General features: G+C 41.4%; 1 protein-coding gene across 2 annotated transcripts; it reads right to left on the bottom strand.

The window, feature by feature from the left end:
* Positions 1-92: 92 nt before the first annotated feature.
* On the bottom strand, positions 93-19,044 carry LOC115105806 (annexin A4-like). Of its 2 annotated transcripts, none has more exons than XM_029628209.2 (13): positions 18,973-19,044; positions 17,220-17,264; positions 16,373-16,460; positions 12,786-12,880; positions 10,987-11,100; positions 9,162-9,252; positions 3,992-4,071; positions 3,697-3,753; positions 1,865-1,958; positions 1,476-1,571; positions 690-748; positions 454-576; positions 93-349 (listed from the first exon to the last, which is right to left on the bottom strand). In XM_029628209.2, the coding sequence occupies exons 2-13, from the start codon at positions 17,226-17,228 to the stop codon at positions 296-298; spliced, it is 960 nt and encodes a 319-aa protein (XP_029484069.1). In that variant the 5' UTR covers positions 17,229-17,264; positions 18,973-19,044; the 3' UTR covers positions 93-295. The 2 variants fall into 2 exon arrangements, with proteins under 2 accessions (XP_029484069.1, XP_029484070.1); XM_029628210.2 differs by lacking the exon at positions 18,973-19,044 and adding an exon at positions 18,681-18,921.
* Positions 19,045-20,240: the final 1,196 nt, after the last annotated feature.

Here is a 20,240-nt window from a genome sequence, read left to right as displayed (position 1 = left end):
TATTATGCTTCATGAGATGTGTGACAACAGCTCTCTCTCTAAACATGAATTAAAGCTGAAGCAGGGGATCAATAAAGACATGCAGGCAGCTGTAAAATGTAACTTGTCTTTGGTTTAATTAGTAATACAAACTGTGAAAAAAGGCATCATGGTTAGTCTCTGAAATGTTTGGGCCACAGAAGAGCTGAGGATATTGAGAGAGCTGGAAGCAAAGGAAACAGCAGATAGGAGATGCACCAATGGTGTTGTTGCAGAGTGAAGTCATCGTTGAATGATGTCCTAGACGTTCAATGCCCTACTCTCCACATAACTCCAGCAAGATTTTGCGGTAATCTCCAGATGAGTCTCCCTTAACAATACAGAGACACTCGGATTACTTCAAGATAACAGAAAGAAATGGGCACAAATCTACATTTTAAATCATTACTCAATCTCTAGTGACCAGGGTCTCACATTGATGAAGGAATGGAGAGTCTTCCCATACGCCTTAGAGAACTCGGTCTTGATGTCCAACATGTCAATTTCGGCCCGAGCCACCATGATTCTAATCAGGATGCTGTCTGTAGTTCCCAGACCCTGAGGAGACAGGAGGGAGGGAGCGTCAACATTCTGAGCAATTCTGTCTGATAACCCATAATTGTAGACAGATATGCACACTTCATGGGAGAGTATGTAAAAAAAGGCTTCACCTTCATGGATTTGTATAACCGCTCTGCAAAGAATGCTGGCTTGTTTCGGAGACACTTCACTGCAAAAAGAAAGAAAAAAAAAGCGATATATCAGGCATGGTAGCTGAACAAGATTTAGTTTCAAATTAGTATTATAAACTGGGTGGTTCGAGCCCCGAATGCTGATTGGCTGACAGCCATGGTATATCAGAACGTATACCACGGATATGACAAAGCATTTATTTTTACTCCTCTAATTACGCTGGTAACCAGTTTATAATAGCAATAAGGCACCTCTGGGGTTTGTAGTACATGGCCAAAATACCACGGCTAAGTGCTGTATCCAGGCACCTTAGTTGCATCGTGCCTAAGAACAGTCCTTAGCTGTGTATATTGGCCATATACCACACCCCTCGTGCCTTATTGCTTAATTATAGCACTGTGCCCTTAGTCCGGTTCAGGATACTCTTTATGTGCTTATTTTCAACAGAACTGATCTGTTTCTCAGTCAAGGCTTATCCCACTTGGCACAGATGTCAGTTCAACGTCTAGTTATTATTTACAGTTGGTTGTGTTGTCAACTAATGTGAAATCAAGTAAAATGTAGTTTAAATTTTTTTTTTTGAAAGTCAGGTGGGAAAATTTTTAAAATAAATATTCCACGTTGATTCAAAGTCATCACAGTGAATTTTTCGGTTGAAATTACGTGGAAACATCGTTGATTCAACCAGTTCGACCCCCAATGGGATCTGTCTTCAGTACATTATTACAAGAGGCAGTGAAACAAATTGGATCCGTCTGACAGACCTATTGCCAGGAAAACATCCTCCAGAGATCCAGACATCTCCCTCTTAATGCTATCCTCGATGTCCCTCCCAGAGATCTTCTGATACTCCTCAAACACTGAGGGAACGAGAGAAGGGCAGAGATGTGGAATCACTGTTTGAATGAGTAAGCCGTTATAAAATATTTGTTCCCCAAATCACCACAAGAGGACAGCAGAACCGTGTCTGTACATTCATTTCTGTAGCAAAATCAATTTGGAAGTATATATTTTCTTTATTAAAGTAGAGCACTGTAAAGAATAATGAACAATTTGAATGTTGCACTGAATCATAAAACAAAGGGAAAATTTGTTCACTTCCCACTCCCAAAACAAGATCTAACAAACTCCGCTATAATGTGGGGGCAATTACCTCGGAGTAGGTGGTTTCTGTTCCTCACACAGAGCACAGTGAGGAACTTGACCTCATCTGTTCCCCAACAAGCCTCCCCAGCCTCGTAGATATCCTGAGAACCCACAGCAAAAGCATTTCACAAACCCAAAAGGACAATCCCCGAACACGGTTCTTGGGACATACAGTGCCTTCAGAAAGTATTCACACTCCTTTACTTTTTCCACATTTTGTTGTGTTACAAAGTGGGATTTAATTGTGATTTTTTTTGTCAATGACCTAAACAAAGTGGAAGCCAATTTTTAACATAATGTAAAAAATAAAACACTAATATATCTTGATTGGTATTCAACCCCCTGAGTCTATACATTTGTCAGCAAATATAGCTGTGAGTCTTTCTGGGTAAGTCTAAGAGCTTTCCACAAAAATGGTCAGAGACTCCAACCACCCTAGTCATAGACTGTTCTCTCTGCTCCTGCACGGCAAACAGTACCGGAGCACCAAGTCTAGGTCCAAGAGGCTTCTAAACAGCTTCAACTCCGAAGCCCCCCCATCACTGCTACTCTGTTATCATCTGTTATCACTTTTATAACTCTACCTACATACACATATTACCTCAACTAACCAGTGCACTCGCACATCGACTCTGTACCGGTACCCCCCTGTATATAGTCTCGCTATTGTTATTTTACTGCTGCTCTTTAACTACTTGTTACTTTTTTCAACTGCATTGTTGGTTTTAGGCTCGTAAGTAAGAAAGCATTTCACTGCCAGGTCTACCTGTTGTATTCGGTGCATATAATTAATACAATTTGATTTGACACCTGGATTGTGCAAAATTTGCCCATTCTTTTCAAATTTCTTCAAGCTTTGTAAAATTGGTGTTGATCATTGTTAGACAACCATTTTCAGGTCTTGCCACAGTTCTTACTTAAATCTGCTTGAAATCTGCTTGAAAGTCTAACTCAGCCACATGAACTGTCTTCTTTGTAAGCAACTCCAGTGTAGATTTGTTCTTTTTGAGGTTATTGTCCTACTGAAAGGTGACTGAACCAGGTTTTCCTCTAGAACTTTGCCTATGCTCCATTCCATTTATTTTTATTATGAAAAACTCCCCAGTCCTTAACGATTACAAGCACATAACAGTTACCGTTATCCTTGAAAATATGGAGCGGCATGACGTAATGTGTTGTATTGGATTTGCCCTAAACATAAAACATTGTATTCAGGACAAAAAGTGAATTGCTTTTCCACTTTTTTTGCATTATTACTTTAGTGCCTTGTTACAAACAGGATGCATGTTTTGGAATATTTTTTATTCTACAGGCTTCCGTCTTTTCACTCTGTCAATTAGGTTACTATTGTTGGGGTAACTACAATGTTGCTGATCCATCCATCACAGCCATTAAACTAACTGTTTTAAAGTCACCATTGGCTTAATGGTTAAATACCTCCCCTGTTTCCTTCCTATCCGGCAACTGAGTTAGGAAGGACGCCTGTAACTTTGTAGTGACTGGGTGTATTAATATACCATTCCAACTGTAATTAATAACTTCACCATGCTCAAAGGGACAGTCAATGTCTGCTGTTTTAATTTTTTACCCATCTACCAATAGGTGCCCTTATTTGCGAGGCATTGGAAAACCTCCCTGGTCTTTGTGGTTGAATCAGTATTTGAAAATCACTGCTTGACTGAGGGACCTCATAGATAATTGTATGTGTGGGGTAGAGAGATGAGGTAGTCATTATAAATCATGTTAAACACTATTATTGCACATTGATCCTGATACCCCAGCATGTGCTACTGAGTTAGACAGCGCCAGATCACCTCCTCTCTGGGTCCACATCCTCACCTTAGCATCCTGCACAGCCTGAGTCTCATTCACAGTGTTGCTCTCATCTCGCCCTGCCTGTCAGTCAAAGCACAGAGGCAGAGGCCATGTTAGCAATGAGTCAGACAATAACATGATCATTACCTGGTTATAAGAGACCTCTAAAAACTACAAATCATCCACTATGTGTTAAACTGTACATAATGGATGAAGTGAAGGAGGACAAACTATTTCCCTTACAACAATCCATGTACTGTAGTTCTGTTTGCTTTGACTGTTGGAATGCATTGAGAGATCAATACTGGAAGATTCTCACCGTGAGCAAAGAGACCAGAACCCTCTTGAACATTCCAGAAGTATCAGCCTCAATATCATCCTCCAGGCTCGTCCCATGTTCTGTCGTCACATGATTGAGTAAAATTAAGTAGAAGTTATGAATTATCTAAGTCCCAGTGGTCTGACTAGGCAGTTCTAACCACAACACTTGAAACGGTTTGTGAACACCCTGTCAATAGCTTTGGCAGGTAACAAAAGTTTAATATTGCTGTATAGAAAACAATAATTCTCATACACTCTAAAGACGACTAGACACCGATATCTTATATCAGGTTTATTCTTCATACACAGTGATCAATACTAAGGTATCGACTTCTACCACACACCGCATGTGATGAATGGGCTGCATTTACAAAGGCAGTCCAATTCTGATATTTTCTCCACTAATTGGTCTTTTGACCAATCACAGATCTTTTTCAGAGCTGCTCTGATTGGTCAAAACTCCAAATATACAGTTGAAGTCAGAAGTTTAAATACACTTAGGTTGGAGTCATTAAAAACAAGTTTTCAACCACATTTCTTGTTAACAAACTATAGTTTTGGCAAGTCGGTTAGGACATCTACTTTGTGAATGACAAGTAATATTTCCAACAATTGTTTACAGACAGATTATTTCACTCATAATTCACTGTATCACAATTCAAGTGGGTCAGAAGTTTGTTACACTAAGTTGACTGTGCCTTTAAACAGCTTGGAAAATTCCAGAAAATGATGTCATGGCTTTAGAAGCTTCTGATATGCTCATTTACATAATTTGAGTCAATTGGAGGTGTACCTGTGGATGTATTTCAAGGCCTACCTTCAAACTCAGTGCCTCTTTGCTTGACATCATGGGAAAATCAAAAGAAAATCAGTAAAGACCTCAGAAAAGAGATTGTATACCTCAACAAGTCTGGTTCACCCTGGGGAGCAATTTCCAAACGCCTGAAGCTACCACGTTCATCTGTACAAACAACAATACGCAAGTATAAACACCATGGGACCACACAGCCATCATACCAATCAGGAAGGAGGCGCGGTCTATCTCCTGGAGATTAATGTACTTTGGTACGAAAAGTGCAAATCAATCCTAGAACAACAGCAAAGGACCTTGTGAAGATGCTGGAGGAAACCGGTACAAAAGTATCTATATCCACAGTGAAACTATCTTCAGAGCTCGTGCTGCTAGGCGACCTAAACTGGAACATGCTTAACACCCCAGCCATCCTACAATCTAAACTTGATGCCCTCAATCTCACACAAATTATCAATGAACCTACCAGGTACCCCCCCAAAGCCTTAAACACGGGCACCCTCATAGATATCATCCTAACCAACTTCCCCTCTAAATACACCTCTGCTGTCTTCAACCAAGATCTCAGCGATCACTGCCTCATTGCCTGCATCCGTAATGGGTCAGCGGTCAAACGACCTCCACTCATCACTGTAAAACGCTCCCTGAAACACTTCAGCGAGCAGGCCTTTCTAATCGACCTGGCCGGGGTGTCCTGGAAGGATATTGATCTCATCCCGTCAGTAGAGGATGCCTGGATATTTTTTAAAAATGCCTTCCTAACAATCTTAAATAAACATGCCCCATTCAAGAAAATTAGAACCAGGAACAGATATAGCCCTTGGTTCTCCCCAGACCTGACTGCCCTTAACCAACACAAAAACATCCTATGGCGTTCTGCATTAGCATCGAACAGCCCCGTGATATGCAGCTGTTCAGGGAAGCTAGAAACCATTATACACAGGCAGTTAGAAAAGCCAAGGCTAGCTTTTTCAAGCAGAAATTTGCTTCCTGCAACACTAACTCTAAAAAGTTCTGGGACACTGTAAAGTCCATGGAGAATAAGAACACCTCCTCCCAGCTGCCCACTGCACTGAAGATAGGAAACACTGTCACCACTGATAAATCCACCATAATTGAGAATTTCAATAAGCATTTTTCTACGGCTGGCCATGCTTTCCACCTGGCAACTCCTACCCCGGTCAACAGCACTGCACCCCCAACAGCAACTCGCCCAAGCCTTCCCCATTTCTCCTTCTCCCAAATCCATTCAGCTGAAGTTCTGAAAGAGCTGAAAATCTGGACCCCTACAAATCAGCCGGGCTAGACAATCTGGACCCTTTCTTTCTAAAATTATCTGCCGAAATTGTTGCCACCCCTATTACTAGCCTGTTCAACCTCTCTTTCGTGTCATCTGAGATTCCCAAAGATTGGAAAGCAGCTGCGGTCATCCCCTCTTCAAAGGGGGACACTCTTGACCCAAACTGCTACAGACCTATATCTATCCTACCATGCCTTTCTAAGGTCTTCAAAGCCAAGTCAACAAACAGATTACCGACCATTTCGAATCTCACCATACCTTCTCTGCTATGCAATCTGGTTTCAGAGCTGGTCATGGGTGCACCTCAGCCACGCTCAAGGTCCTAAACGATATCTTAACCGCCATCGATAAGAAACATTACTGTGCAGCCGTATTCATTGATCTGGCCAAGGCTTTCGACTCTGTCAACCACCACATCCTCATCGGCAGACTCGACAGCCTTGGTTTCTCAAATGATTGCCTCGCCTGGTTCACCAACTACTTCTCTGATAGAGTTCAGTGTGTCAAATCGGAGGGTCTGCTGTCCGGACCTCTGGCAGTCTCTATGGGGGTGCCACAGGGTTCAATTCTTGGACCGACTCTCTTCTCTGTATACATCAATGAGGTCGCTCTTGCTGCTGGTGAGTCTCTGATCCACCTCTACGCAGACGACACCATTCTGTATACTTCCGGCCCTTCTTTGGACACTGTGTTAACAACCCTCCAGGCAAGCTTCAATGCCATACAACTCTCCTTCCGTGGCCTCCAATTGCTCTTAAATACAAGTAAAACTAAATGCATGCTCTTCAACCGATCGCTACCTGCACCTACCCACCTGTCCAACATCACTACTCTGGACGGCTCTGACTTAGAATACGTGGACAACTACAAATACTTAGGTGTCTGGTTAGACTGTAAACTCTCCTTCCAGACCCATATCAAACATCTCCAATCCAAAGTTAAATCTAGAATTGGCTTCCTATTTCGCAACAAAGCATCCTTCACTCATGCTGCCAAACATACCCTTGTAAAATTGACCATCCTACCAATCCTCGACTTTGGCGATGTCATTTACAAAATAGCCTCCAATACCCTACTCAACAAATTGGATGCAGTCTATCACAGTGCAATCCGTTTTGTCACCAAAGCCCCATATACTACCCACCATTGCGACCTGTACGCTCTCGTTGGCTGGCCCTCGCTTCATACTCGTCGCCAAACCCACTGGCTCCATGTCATCTACAAGACCCTGCTAGGTAAAGTCCCCCCTTATCTCAGCTCGCTGGTCACCATAGCATCTCCCACCTGTAGCACATGCTCCAGCAGGTATATCTCTCTAGTCACCCCCAAAACCAATTCTTTCTTTGGCCGCCTCTCCTTCCAGTTCTCTGCTGCCAATGACTGGAACGAACTACAAAAATCTCTGAAACTGGAAACACTTATCTCCCTCACTAGCTTTAAGCACCAACTGTCAGAGCATCTTACAGATTACTGCACCTGTACATAGCCCACCTATAATTTAGCCCAAACAACTACCTCTTTCCCTACTGTATTTAATTTATTTATCTATTTTGCTCCTTTGCACCCCATTATTTTTATTTCTACTTTGCACATTCTTCCATTGCAAATCTACCATTCCAGTGTTTTACTTGCTATATTGTATTTACTTTGCCACCATGGCCTTTTTTGCCTTTACCTCCCTTATCTCACCTCATTTGCTCACATCGTATATAGACTTGTTTATACTGTATGTTTGTTTTACTCCATGTGTAACTCTGTGTCGTTGTATGTGTCGAACTGCTTTGCTTTATCTTGGCCAGGTCGCAATTGTAAATGAGAACTTGTTCTCAACTTGCTTACCTGGTTAAATAAAGGTGAAAAATAAAAATAAAAAAACGAGTCCTATATTGACATAATCTGAAAGGCCACTCAGCAAGGAAGAAGCCACTGCTCCATAAAAAAAGACAGACTACGGTTTGCAACTGCATATGGGGATAAAGAGAGTACTTTTTTGGAGAAATGTCCTCTGGTCTGATGACACAAAATTAGGACTGTTTGGCCATAATGACCATCGTTATATTTGGAGGAAAAAGGGATAGGCTTGCAAGCTGAAGAACACCATCCCAACAGTGAAGCACGGGGGTGCCAGCATCATGTGGGGGTGCTTTGCTGCACGAGGGTGGTGCACTTCCCAAAATAGATGGCATCATGAGATAGGAAAATTATGTGGATATATTGAAGCAACATCTCAAGACATCAGTCAGGAAGTTAAAGCTTGGTCGCAAATGGGTCTTCCAAATGAACAATAACCCCAAGCATACTTCCAAAGTTGTGGCAAAATGGCTTCAGGACAACAAAGTCAAGGTATTGGAGTGGCCATCACAAAGCCCTGACCTCAAATCCCATAAACAATTTGTGGGCAGAACTGAAAAAGCGTGTGCGAGCAAGGAGGCCTACAAACCGGACTCAGTTACACCAGCTCTGTCACAAGGAATGGGGCAAAATTCACCCACCTTATTGTGAGAAGCTACCCGCAACGTTTGACCCAAGTTAAACAATTTTAAGGCAACGCTACCAAATAATAATTGAGTGTATGTAAACTTCTGACCCACTGGGAATGTGATGAAAGAAATAAAAGCTGAAATAAAATCACTACTATTATTCTGACATTTCACATTCTTAAAATAAAGTGGTGATCCTAACTGACCTAAGACAAGGAATTTTTACTCGGATTAAATGTCAGGAATTGTGAAAAACTGAGTTTAAATGTATATGTAAACTTCTGACTTCAACTGTGTGTGTGTGGTGTGTGTGATATATGCCAAAGGCAGGGTAGCCTAGTGGTTAGAGCGTTGGACTAGTAACCGAAGGTACAAATCTGTCGTTCTGCCCCTGAACAGGCAGTTAACCCACTGTTCCTAGGCCATCATTGAAAATAAGAATTTGTTCTTAACTGACTTGCCTAGTTAAATAAAGGTAAAATAAATACATCTGATTGGGCTGCCTGTTTAAATACAGCACTCTTACACAGATGGAGATTCAATACATTGCACAGAGAGGCTGTGTGCTGTGATATACCTTTCATGTAGACCTCCGTGATAGCTCTAATTTCAGCATTTGTCCTTGAGGCCAGGATATCAATGAGAGCAGCCTCCTCTGTTCCAGAACCCTAGCATTCAGTAAAAGAGATGCGGAGAGATATGTTAATGTGAGGCAACACATGGGTGGTGGATGAGGTGAATAGCCCCATACAATAGCTCTGAGATGTACAGTATTGAAAAGTGTTACATACAGTGGGGCAAAAAAGTATTTAGTCAGCCATCAATTGTGCAAGTTCTCCCACTTAAAAAGATGAGAAAGGCCTGTAATTTATCATTATTAGGTACACTTCAACTATGACAGACAAAATTAGAAGAAAAAAAATCCAGAAAATCACATAGTAGGATTTTTAATGAATTTATTTGCAAATTATGGTGGAAAATAAGTATTTGGTCAATAACAAAAGTTTCTCAATACTTTGTTATATACCCTTTGTTGGCAATGACAGAGGTCAAAAGTCTTCACAAGGTTTTCACACACTGTTGCTGGTATTTTGGCCCATTCCTCCATGAAGATCTCCTCTAGAGCAGTGATGTTTTGGGGCTGTTGCTGGGCAACACAGACTTTCAACTCCCTCCAAAGATTTTCTATGGGGTTGAGATCTGGAGACTGGCTAGGCCACTCCAGGACCTTGAAATGCTTCTTACGAAGCCACTCCTTCGTTGCCCGGGCTGTGTGTTTGGGATCATTGTCATGCTGAAAGACCCAGCCAAGTTTAATCTTCAATGCCCTTGCTGATGGAAGGAGGTTTTCACTCAAAATCTCACGATACATGGCCCCATTCATTCTTTCCTTTACACGGATCAGTCGTCCTGGTCCCTTTGCAGAAAAACAGCCCCAAAGCATGATGTTTCCACCCCCATGCTTCACAGTAGATATGGTGTTATTTGGATGCAACTCAGCATTCTTTGTCTTCCAAACACGACGAGTTGAGTTTTTACCAAAAAGTTATATTTTGGTTTCATCTGACCATATGACATTCTCCCAATCTTCTTCTGGATCATCCAAATGCTCTCTAGCAAACTTCAGATGGGCCTGGACATGTACTGGCTTAAGCAGGGGGAAACGTCTGGCACTGCAGGATTTGAGTCCCTGGCGGCGTAGTGTGTTACTGATGGTAGGCTTTGTTACTTTGGTCCCAGCTCTCTGCAGGTCATTCACTAGGTCCCCCCGTGTGGTTCTGGGATTTTTGCTCACCGTTCTTGTGATAATTTTGACCCCACGGGGTGAGATCTTGCGTGGAGCCCCAGATCGAGGGAGAGTATCAGTGGTCTTGTATGTCTTCCATTTCCTAATAATTGCTCCCACAGTTGATTTCTTCAAACCAAGCTGCTTACCTATTGCAGATTCAGTCTTCCCAGCCTGGTGCAGGTCTACAATTTTGTTTCTTGTGTCCTTTGATAGCTCTTTGGTCTTGGCCATAGTGGAGTTTGGAATGTGACTGTTTGAGGTTGTGGACAGGTGTCTTTTATACTGATAAGTTCAAACAGGAACCATTAATACAGGTAACGAGTGGAGGACAGAGGAGCCTCTTAAAGAAGAAGTTACAGGTCTGTGAGAGCCAGAAATCTTGCTTGTTTGTAGGTGACCAAATACTTATTTTCCAACATAATTTGCAAATGTGATTTTCTGGATTTTTTTTTCTCATTTTGACTGTCATAGTTGAAGTGTGCCTATGATGAAAATTACAGGCCTCTCTCATCTTAAGTGGGAGAACATGCACAATTGGTGGCTGGCTAAATACTTTTTTGCCCCACTGTATATCCCCATTGTGACGGTCTCCCTGGCAGTAATAACCTCTGACCTTTATAGCGGTCCTCAGCTCGTAAGCATCATACTTAGGAGCGATCATCAGGAGGCCCAGCACCACTTTCTCAGTGTTCCCCGTCAGCTCTCCTTGCAGATCATCTGCCAGGTCCTACAGTGGCATTACACAGACATTTAAAATGGGTCCAATGGACACAATCCCCTGCCGAGTGCTCAACCTAGCATTCACGATTTCTCAATACACTCATATCTCTGATTGTTTAACCTAGCACATTCTAGATACAATTCAATTGCCAGAAGGGTGTGGTTGCAGAGGAGTTGAACAAACGACACAGCTAGTAAAGAGTGACCTCGTCTGTCTGGGCGTCCACACACACTATATGTCCCCCTGTTTCTGACCAGGAGGATTTCACTAGCAATATTTGCCCTTCCCTTTGGCAAGCATTCTCATTCAACCATGGGTCTTTATAACATTAATTCATTTTATTGTATTTTACCCCCCAATTTCGATCTTTTCTCGTTGCTGCAACTCCCCAACGGGCTCAGGAGGCAAAGGTCGAGTCATGTGTCCTCCAAAACATGACCCGCCAAACCGCGCTTCTTAACACCCGCTCGCTTAACCCGGAAGCCAGCCACACCAATGTGTCGGAGGAAACACTGTTCACCTGAGGACCGAGATCAGCCTGCAGGCACCCGGCCCCCCACAAGGAGTCGCTAGGGCGCGATGAGCCAAGTAAAGCCCCCCGGCCAGACCCTCCCCTAACCTGGACGACGCTGGGCGAATTGTGTCCGTCACCCTAAGGGGGTCTAGATAACTTTATCAACTATTCATTTTATGCCAGACCACATGACAGCTCATATCTCACTGTTTCAGTAGGGCAGAAGGTAGCCTAGCTGTTTGAGTGTAACCCGAAAGGTTGCTAATAAGGTGAAAAAGCTGTTGATGTGCCCTTGAGGGGCGCTGTTCATAATGGCTGAGACATTGTTTCAGGGAGAGTATGCAAAAAAGACATTAACAATTCACACATATAAATTCGACACTTGTACATGTGAAATAGGGCAGATAAGCACCCACCAGTAGAGTAAACATTGATCAGACGAGTTAAATAATAACTTAACATAGGGTCTGTCACTTTGTAATCTTCCTACTTCCCTTAAACACACAATGCAGTATCCTGACTGAAACTGGTCTTCAACCCTCATGAGGAGTATTATTCACCTAATCTTTGAAGGTAGATCAAATCAAATGTATTTATATAGCCCGTCTTACATCAGATGATATCTCAAAGTGCTGTACAGAAACCCATCCTAAAGCCCCAAACATCAAGCAATGTAGGTGTAGAAGCACAGTGGCTAGGAAAAACTCCCTAGAAAGGCCAAAACCTAGGAAGAAACCTAGAGACGAACCAGGCTATGAGGGGTGGCCAGTCCTAGATAATCCTCTCTCTATCCTCTGTCCACAACACCATCTGTTTGTAAGAGTTAATGATGAACCCGAGGCACCAACTGTCAACACAAAGTAAACATTAACACCAGACAGACACCACCACACCCATAGTAACACACAAAACCACACACCAGGAACGAAGATGATAAATGTAACTATTTACACAATCCCTGCATACTCCTGCCATGCACTTGAACTATATCTAATATAAGAATATCTAAATAGTCTTCCTCAATTACTGGAGCTGGCATTGTTTGGCTTTGGAAAACTTAAGAATAGTCTGATAATTCAAACAGGGATATGAGAAATGTCATAAACACAGGTATTGTCCATTGCCTTCGACAGGTGCGTCACTCCATCTGATATAAGTAAAAATTAACACTTATTACCTTCCCCACGGTCAGCTTGTAAGCCTCCTTGATGCGTTGCCTCTGAGCAATGGTACGACGTGCCAGGACCTCAATGACAGCTGCCTCATCAGTGCCTATAAGAAAACATCCCAGACTAACATTACTGTATACCTTCACATTATAATGCTGCATTATAAGATAAAATAACTTGCTATTGACAAAACAGTGTCGATCACCATTGCAATTAAGAATACAATATTTCACACATTGACATCTCAACCAATGTTAAAACTTGACACTGACAGAACTTTGACATTAAATGGCACTTGTCCATAGTGTGGCTGCATTTTCAATATAAATAATGGACAGAAATATCTCCCTGATACCACAGCTAGAAAGTGCTCAACCAGAGTTCAACATGAATGCTGAACTGACACACTTCCTGTTTCCAAGCTCCTCCCCTTGGACCCATGGGCATACCCGTTTCTCGATGTATGTGCCATCAGTTTCTAATACATCTCACTTTAGAGTCAGGTGAAGCATAAGCATTCCAAACATGGTGCCAAGATTCACCCATTTAGAGACAAATTGTGTAAACATTACAATTATGAAATTAGACATATGGAATCATGTAGTAATCCAAAACATATTATATATATTTTGATTCTTCAAAGTAGCCACACTGCCTTGATGACAGCTTTGCACACTCTTGGGATTCTCTCAACCTGCTTCACCTGGAATGCTTCTCCAACCATCTTGAAAGAGTTCCAGCATATGCTGAGCACTTGTTAGCTGCGTTTCCTTCCCTCTGCGTTCAGACTCATCCCAAACCATCTCAAATAGGTTGAGGTCGGGTGTTTGTGGAGACCCGGCCATCTGATGCAGCACTCGATCACTCTCCTTCTTGGTCAATTAGCCCTTACACAGCCTGGAGGTGTTTTGGGTCATTGTAGTGGTTTCTTTGCAGCAATTCGACCATGAATGCCTGATTCACACAGTCTCCTCTGAACAGTTGATGTTGAGGTGTGTCTGTTACTTGAACTCTGTGAAGCATTTATTTGTGCTGCAATTTCTGAGGCTAGTAACTCTAATGAACTCATCCTCTGCAGCAGAGGTAACTCTGGGTCTTTCTTTCCAGTGGTGGTCCTCATGAGAGCCAGTTTCATCATAGCGCTTGATGGTTTTTGCGACTGCACTTGAAGAAACGTTCAAAGTTCTTGAAATTTTCCGAATTGACTGATTTTCACATCTTAAAGTAATGATGGACTGCCGTTTTCTCTTTGTTTATTTGAGCTGTCGTTGCCATAATATGGACTTGGTCCTTTACCAAATATGGCTATATTCTGTATACCAACCCTACCCTGTCACAACACAACTGATTGGCTCAAATGCATTAAGAAGGAAAGAAATTCTACAAATTAACTTTTAAGAAGGGACACCTGTTCCAGGTGAATGATGCTGGTTGAGAGAATGCCAAGAGTGTATAAAGCTGTCATCAAGGCAAAGGGTGGCTACTTTGAAGAATTTTAAATATAAAATGTATTTTGATTTGTTTAACACTTTTTTGGTTACTACATGATTCAATGAGTGGTATTTCATAGTTTTGATGTCTTCACTATTATTCTACAATGTAGAAAATAAAGAAAAACCCTTGAATGAGTAGGTGAGTCCAACATTTTGAATGGTACTGTACATCAGCAAGGCAACGATAATGCAATCCTAACTTTCAAATAGAACAAGAGAAAAGCAAAATACTGTAAAGGCTACGGATGAGTCAAGTATAAAGAAAGTACTCTCAGGGCACAATTAGAGGAATAAATGAGATCATCAAAATGGAAAGTACAGGAACTACAGTCGTGTCGGGCGCCTGTATTGAGGTCTAGAAGAAATACAAATTGTGACTGTACTTATAGTGCTTTTGGAAATAATTCAGACCCCTTGACTTTTCCACATTGTTACTTTTGGATTAAATAAAACAAATTTCCTCAGCAATCTACACATACTCTATAAAGACAAAGCAAAAACAGTTTTAGACATTTTATCAAATCTATTACAAACAAAAAACAGAAATACCTTATTCATGTAACTATTCAGACCCTTTGCTATGAGATTCGAAATTGAGCTCAGGTACAGTTGTAGTCGGAAGTTTACATACACTTAGGTTGGAGTCATTAAAACTTGTTTTTTTAACCACGCCAAATTTCTTGTTAACAGATTATTTCACTGTGTCACAATTCCAAAAGGGCCATAAATTTACACATATTAATTTGACTGTGCCTTTAAACAGCATGGAAAATTCCAGAAAGTTATGTCATGGCTTTAGAAGCTTCTGATAGGCTAATTGACATCATTTGAGTCAATTGGAGGTGCACCTGTGGATGTATTTCAATATCCAAATGCCTTAAGGTACCACGTTCATCTGCACAAACAATAGTACGCAAGTATAAACATCATGGGACCACGCAACTGTCATACCGCTCAGGAAGGAGACGTGTTCTGTCTCCTAGAGATGAACGTACTTTGGTGCGAAACGTGCAAATCAATCCCGGAACAACAGCAAAGGACCTTGTCAAGCTGCTGGAGGAAACAGGTACAAAAGTATCTATATCCACAGGTACGAAAGTATCTATATGTACAGTAAAAAGAGTCCTATATCGACATAACCTGAAAGGCCGCTCAGCAAGGAAGAAGTATATACTTTAGTATATGCCAGTGTAACAGTAAAACTTCCGTCCCTCTCCTCGCTCCTACCTGGGCTCGAACCGGGAACATATCGACAACAGCCACACTCGAAGCAGCGTTACCAATGCAGAGCAAGGGAAACAACCACAGGCTCAGAGCAAGTGACGTTTGAAACGCTATTAGCGCGCGCTAACTAGCTAGCCATTTCACATCGGTTACACCAGCCTCATCTCGGGAGTTGATAGGCTTGAAGTCATGAACAGCGCAATGCTTAACGCACAACTTAGAGCTGCTGGCAAAACGCACGAAAGTGCTGTTTGAATGAATGTTTACAAGCCTGCTTCTGCCTACCACCGCTCAGTCAGATACTTGTATGCTTGTATGCTCAGTCAGATTACATGCAACGCAGGACACGCTAGATAATATCTAGTAATATCATCAACCATGTGTAGTTAACTAGTGATTATGATCGATTGTTTTTTATAGGAGAAGTTTCATGCTAGCTAGCAACTTACCTTGCCTTACTGCATTCGCGTAACAGGCAGTCTCCTTGTGGAGTGCAACGAGAGAGAGATAGGTCGTTATTGCGTTGGACTAGTTAACTGTAAGGTGCAAGATTGGATCCCCCCGAGCTGACAAGGTGAAAATCTGTTGTTAAAATAGCAAAAATATCGAAATACCCGTATTTGCTTTCTCTTTATAGGTACTGTGTGTAGATTGATGAGGAAAGAAAACTATTTAAACAATTTTAGAATAAGGCTGTAACCTAACAAAATGTGGACAAATTTGAGGGATCTGAATACTTTCCGAAGGCACTGCATAGCATACTGTATAACAGGAAGGTAGGTTGGGGCTTTCATGGAAAGGACAAACTATTTTAGGATATAACGCTTTCTGAGAAGAAAAAAAGTGACACTAACGCTCACATCCGGCCTATCACTCACCAGCCCCCTTCATGGCTCCTCTCAGACGGTTCACATCCTCCTCTACATTGAAAGCAGCGGCTTCAACCACGGTTCCACGGTTGCCAATCTACAGTGGGAGAAAGTTATATGGCACATGTTTAAAAGGCCTATGCATTGGTATCGCAGTCACTCTACATTGGTATCGTAGTCACATGTTTGATGCCATTTCATTCGCTCCATTCCAGCCATTAAGAGCCGCCCTCCCCTCAGCTGCCGCCACTGGTATCTACTGTTTACAGTGTATGCCAGACTACCTCGTCTGCTCTATGGCTGATATTTTCAAAAAGCAGGCTTGTCAGTTGGCCTACAGCAGTAAGGATTTGGTCTTTTTAGGGCCTATTTCCATCACCTATCTTTCTGCAAACTTGAATGAATACACTGTTGATACAGCATCTACCCCCAAGCTATAAGACTGCAAAACAATGAATCAAATGGCCATCGGACTATTTACATTGACCCCCCTCCCCCTTTGTTTTTACACTACTGCTACTCACTGTTTATTATCTATGCATAGTCACTTTACCCCTGCAGTACCTACGTGTAGAAATGACCTAGACTAAGCTGTAAATATTTTCTTAATTATATTTCTTTAACAGCATTGTTGGTTAAAGGCTTGTAAGTACGCATTTCACGGTAAGGTCTACACCGGTTGTATTCGGCGCATGTAACAAATAAAACTTGATAAGAAAATAAACTCCAAGACTAAGCAAACAAAACCTAATTCAAATGTGAGCATGCATGCAAATGTATGGAAATGTTGACCACTATCGTTCCTAGTCCAGTCACAAAGCGTACTACAGTACACACGTTGGGTGCTGGGACTTACCGCTGCCATTGTAGAGTTTCAAAACTTAATCAAGAGATGGGAAAGCTATGAAAAGAAACATTGTTATTACTTCTTAGGATTCTTAGTAATGCGTTCTTCATTGAACAATGTGGTGAGCTTTGAAAGCAGATGAAACAGCATTGCTCTCTAATTAATACTATATACAGTTGTGAAAAGTTCTTCAGTACAAATACTTTAAAGTACTACTTATATCATTTGGGGTATTATAAAAACTTTTACTTCATTACATTCCTAAAGAAAGTAATGTACCTTTTACTCCATATATTTTCCCTGACATCCAAAATTACTGGTTACATTTTGAATGCTTAGCAGGACAGACTATGGTCAAATTCACACACTTATCAAGAGAACAACACTGGTCATCCCTACTACCTCTCATCTGGCGGACTCACTAAACATAAATGCTTAATTTGTAAATTATGTCTGAGTGTTGGAGTGTGCCCTTGGCTATCCATAAATAAATAAAAACAAGAGGATTGTGCCTTCTGGTTTTCCTAATTCAAGGAATTTAAAATTATTCATAACTTGACTTTTGATACTGAAGTATATTTTACCAATTACATTTACTTTTGAAACTTAGGTATATTTAAAACCCAAATACTTTTAGACTTTTCCTCAATTAGTATTTTGCTGGGTGACTTTCACTTGAGTCATTTTTGTTTGCTTTTACTCAAGTATGACAATTGGATACTTTTTCCACTACTGACTGTATGCGATTACCCAAAACACATTTCATCATCCAGTCTTCCCAGTGGAACAATCTTCACAGGTCAACTAATTACACACACACACCTGTAATTACACTACTCAGTAAGAGAGGGCCAGTGGGTATTTAGCTAGTGTTCTATTCTAAGAGACCAGCTTTACCCACTGAAAAAATTAGCTCACGACAGTTCCCCGAAAGTCCAATTGAGACAAAATACATCAGTCTCTGGGCAGGGCATATTGCCTCAGGCAGTCACTAGTTTATGTTGATAATGTTTCTAATAACATAGGGAGCCAACAATCTTTATAGTCCAACTTCAAATGCAAAAATATATATTTTAGTCCAGGGGTGTTATCCATATTGTGCCGCTGGAACATTAGCCAAGGATAACAACTCTTTCACTGTATACATCTGGTCCGTTAAGCCTGCTGCGTTATGTTAGTTTGGCGTGAAAATACCTGGTACAACAAGAACCCTTTTGACATCTGCCTCTGCCCAACTGCCACTTCAAAACATTAGAAATAGCCTACTAGATATACAGTACATTATTTCAATATGATCACCCCTGCACATTATGCAGATAATGCTGATGGTGCATTTAGAGCACTTTTACGTCAAAATGACCATTAGCCCACTAGAGTAAATGCAACCAATGAAATGCAGTTCACAAAATTACCACAACGCAGGCACTACAAATCTATCGTAAATATAGGTAAATATGGAGACATTGTTACCCAACACAGTTCTTATAATTGTTCGTTAGTTGTTTCCCTGTTTGTGGGTGTAATGTTAAGGATAAATTAAATCAACCCAACAATAGGTCTTAGGAAGCGATGTCTCTCAGCTGGCGGCCAGCGATGGAAGAATAACTTCTGAGGTTTAGTTTATGTTCGAGACACACCCTTGAATGTGTCAGAAATAATATTCTAAAGCTTCGAGTAAAAACAACAACCGAAAACACGAATCTATAGCTTATTTGTGCCTATTTTAACCTCACCCTAAAATGACAGTAAAATATTTACTTACAATGAGGAAGAATGGAGTGGTGACAAAACGGAACTCTTCTGAGAACGGAACGTCAGCTTTAAAACGCAGCCCAGGGGCTGACACAGAAAGATTTTCGGTCCCACCCCTTTATACTTACACGGGTCACATTATATTTCAGTCAAGAGCTTCATATCTCTCTTAATGGTACCTTGGCCTTATGCTTACCACCTAGATCTCTCTGCAACAGACTTATTGTATTGTATTTGTATTATGCGACAAGAAGACAAATAGCCAGTCATCCCATATACTAGATTGGAATATACAAATAGGGAAAAAACGTTAATTTCATTAACCAGGTTCCCATCCAACCATTTCATGCGAATGAATTACCTGACGCATGAAAAAGTGATGTAAACATTAAATGCCGGTACAATTTATAAATGCTGACAGAAAATTGCTGGATATTTGTGTCGGTGAAATGTATCATGTGAGAATGGGGGCGTTGGAAACGCATTTATGCGCAAATATTGATATAATAACCAGAAGTAATAGTGGAGTCACGCGATGAAATGATGTGTTGTTAATTGGGAGAGAGGTGTTGCTTTATTTGTTTTTCAGACCAGGTTTGCGGAAGGTATTCAGACCCTTTTACTTTTTCCACATTTTGTTACATTACAGCTTTATTCTAAATGTAAATATTTTCCTCAATCTACACACAATACCCCATAATGACAAAGAAAAACCAGGTTTAGACATTTTTGCAAATGTATTACAAATAAAAAATAAATATTAAATATCACATTTACATAACTATTCAGACCCTTTACTCAGTATTTTGTTGAAACACCTTTGGGATTGATTACAGCATTGAGTCTTCTTGAGTATGAAGATATAAGTTTGGCACACATGTATTAAGGTACTTTTTCCCATTCTTCTCTGCATATCCTCTCAAGCTCTGTCAGGTTGGATGGGGAGCATTGCTGCACAGCTATTTCCAGGGCTCTCCAGAGATGTTAGATCGGGTTCTAGTCTGGGCTCTGGCTGGGCCACTCAAGGACATTCAGAGACTTGTCCCGAAGCCACTCCTGCGTTGTCTTGGCTGTGTGCTTTGGGTTGTTGTACTGTTGGAAGGTGAACCTTTTCCCCAGACTGAGGTCCTGAGTGCTCTGGAGCAGGTTTTCATCAAGGATCTCTCTGTACTTTGCTCCATTCATCTTTGCCTCGATCCTGACTAGTCTCTCAGTCCCTGCCGCTGAAAAACATCCCCACAGCATGCTGCCACCACCATGCTTCACGGTAGGGATGGT

This window comes from Oncorhynchus nerka, linkage group LG22, assembly GCF_034236695.1.
Source record: "Oncorhynchus nerka isolate Pitt River linkage group LG22, Oner_Uvic_2.0, whole genome shotgun sequence".
Classification (NCBI taxonomy): domain Eukaryota; kingdom Metazoa; phylum Chordata; class Actinopteri; order Salmoniformes; family Salmonidae; genus Oncorhynchus; species Oncorhynchus nerka.
The sequence above is the reverse complement of the archived record's forward strand: the minus strand, read 5'-3'. Positions and strand labels throughout refer to the sequence as shown.

Excerpts from the sequence above, each read along its gene's own strand:
- LOC115105806 (XM_029628209.2), bottom strand. Across the intron at positions 11,101-12,785 it reads ACAAGCTGACCGTGGGGAAG|GACCTGGCAGATGATCTGCA; the intron begins GTAATAAGTGTT and ends ATGCCACTGTAG. Across the intron at positions 350-453 it reads CTCTCCATTCCTTCATCAAT|GGAGACTCATCTGGAGATTA; the intron begins GTGAGACCCTGG and ends TGTATTGTTAAG.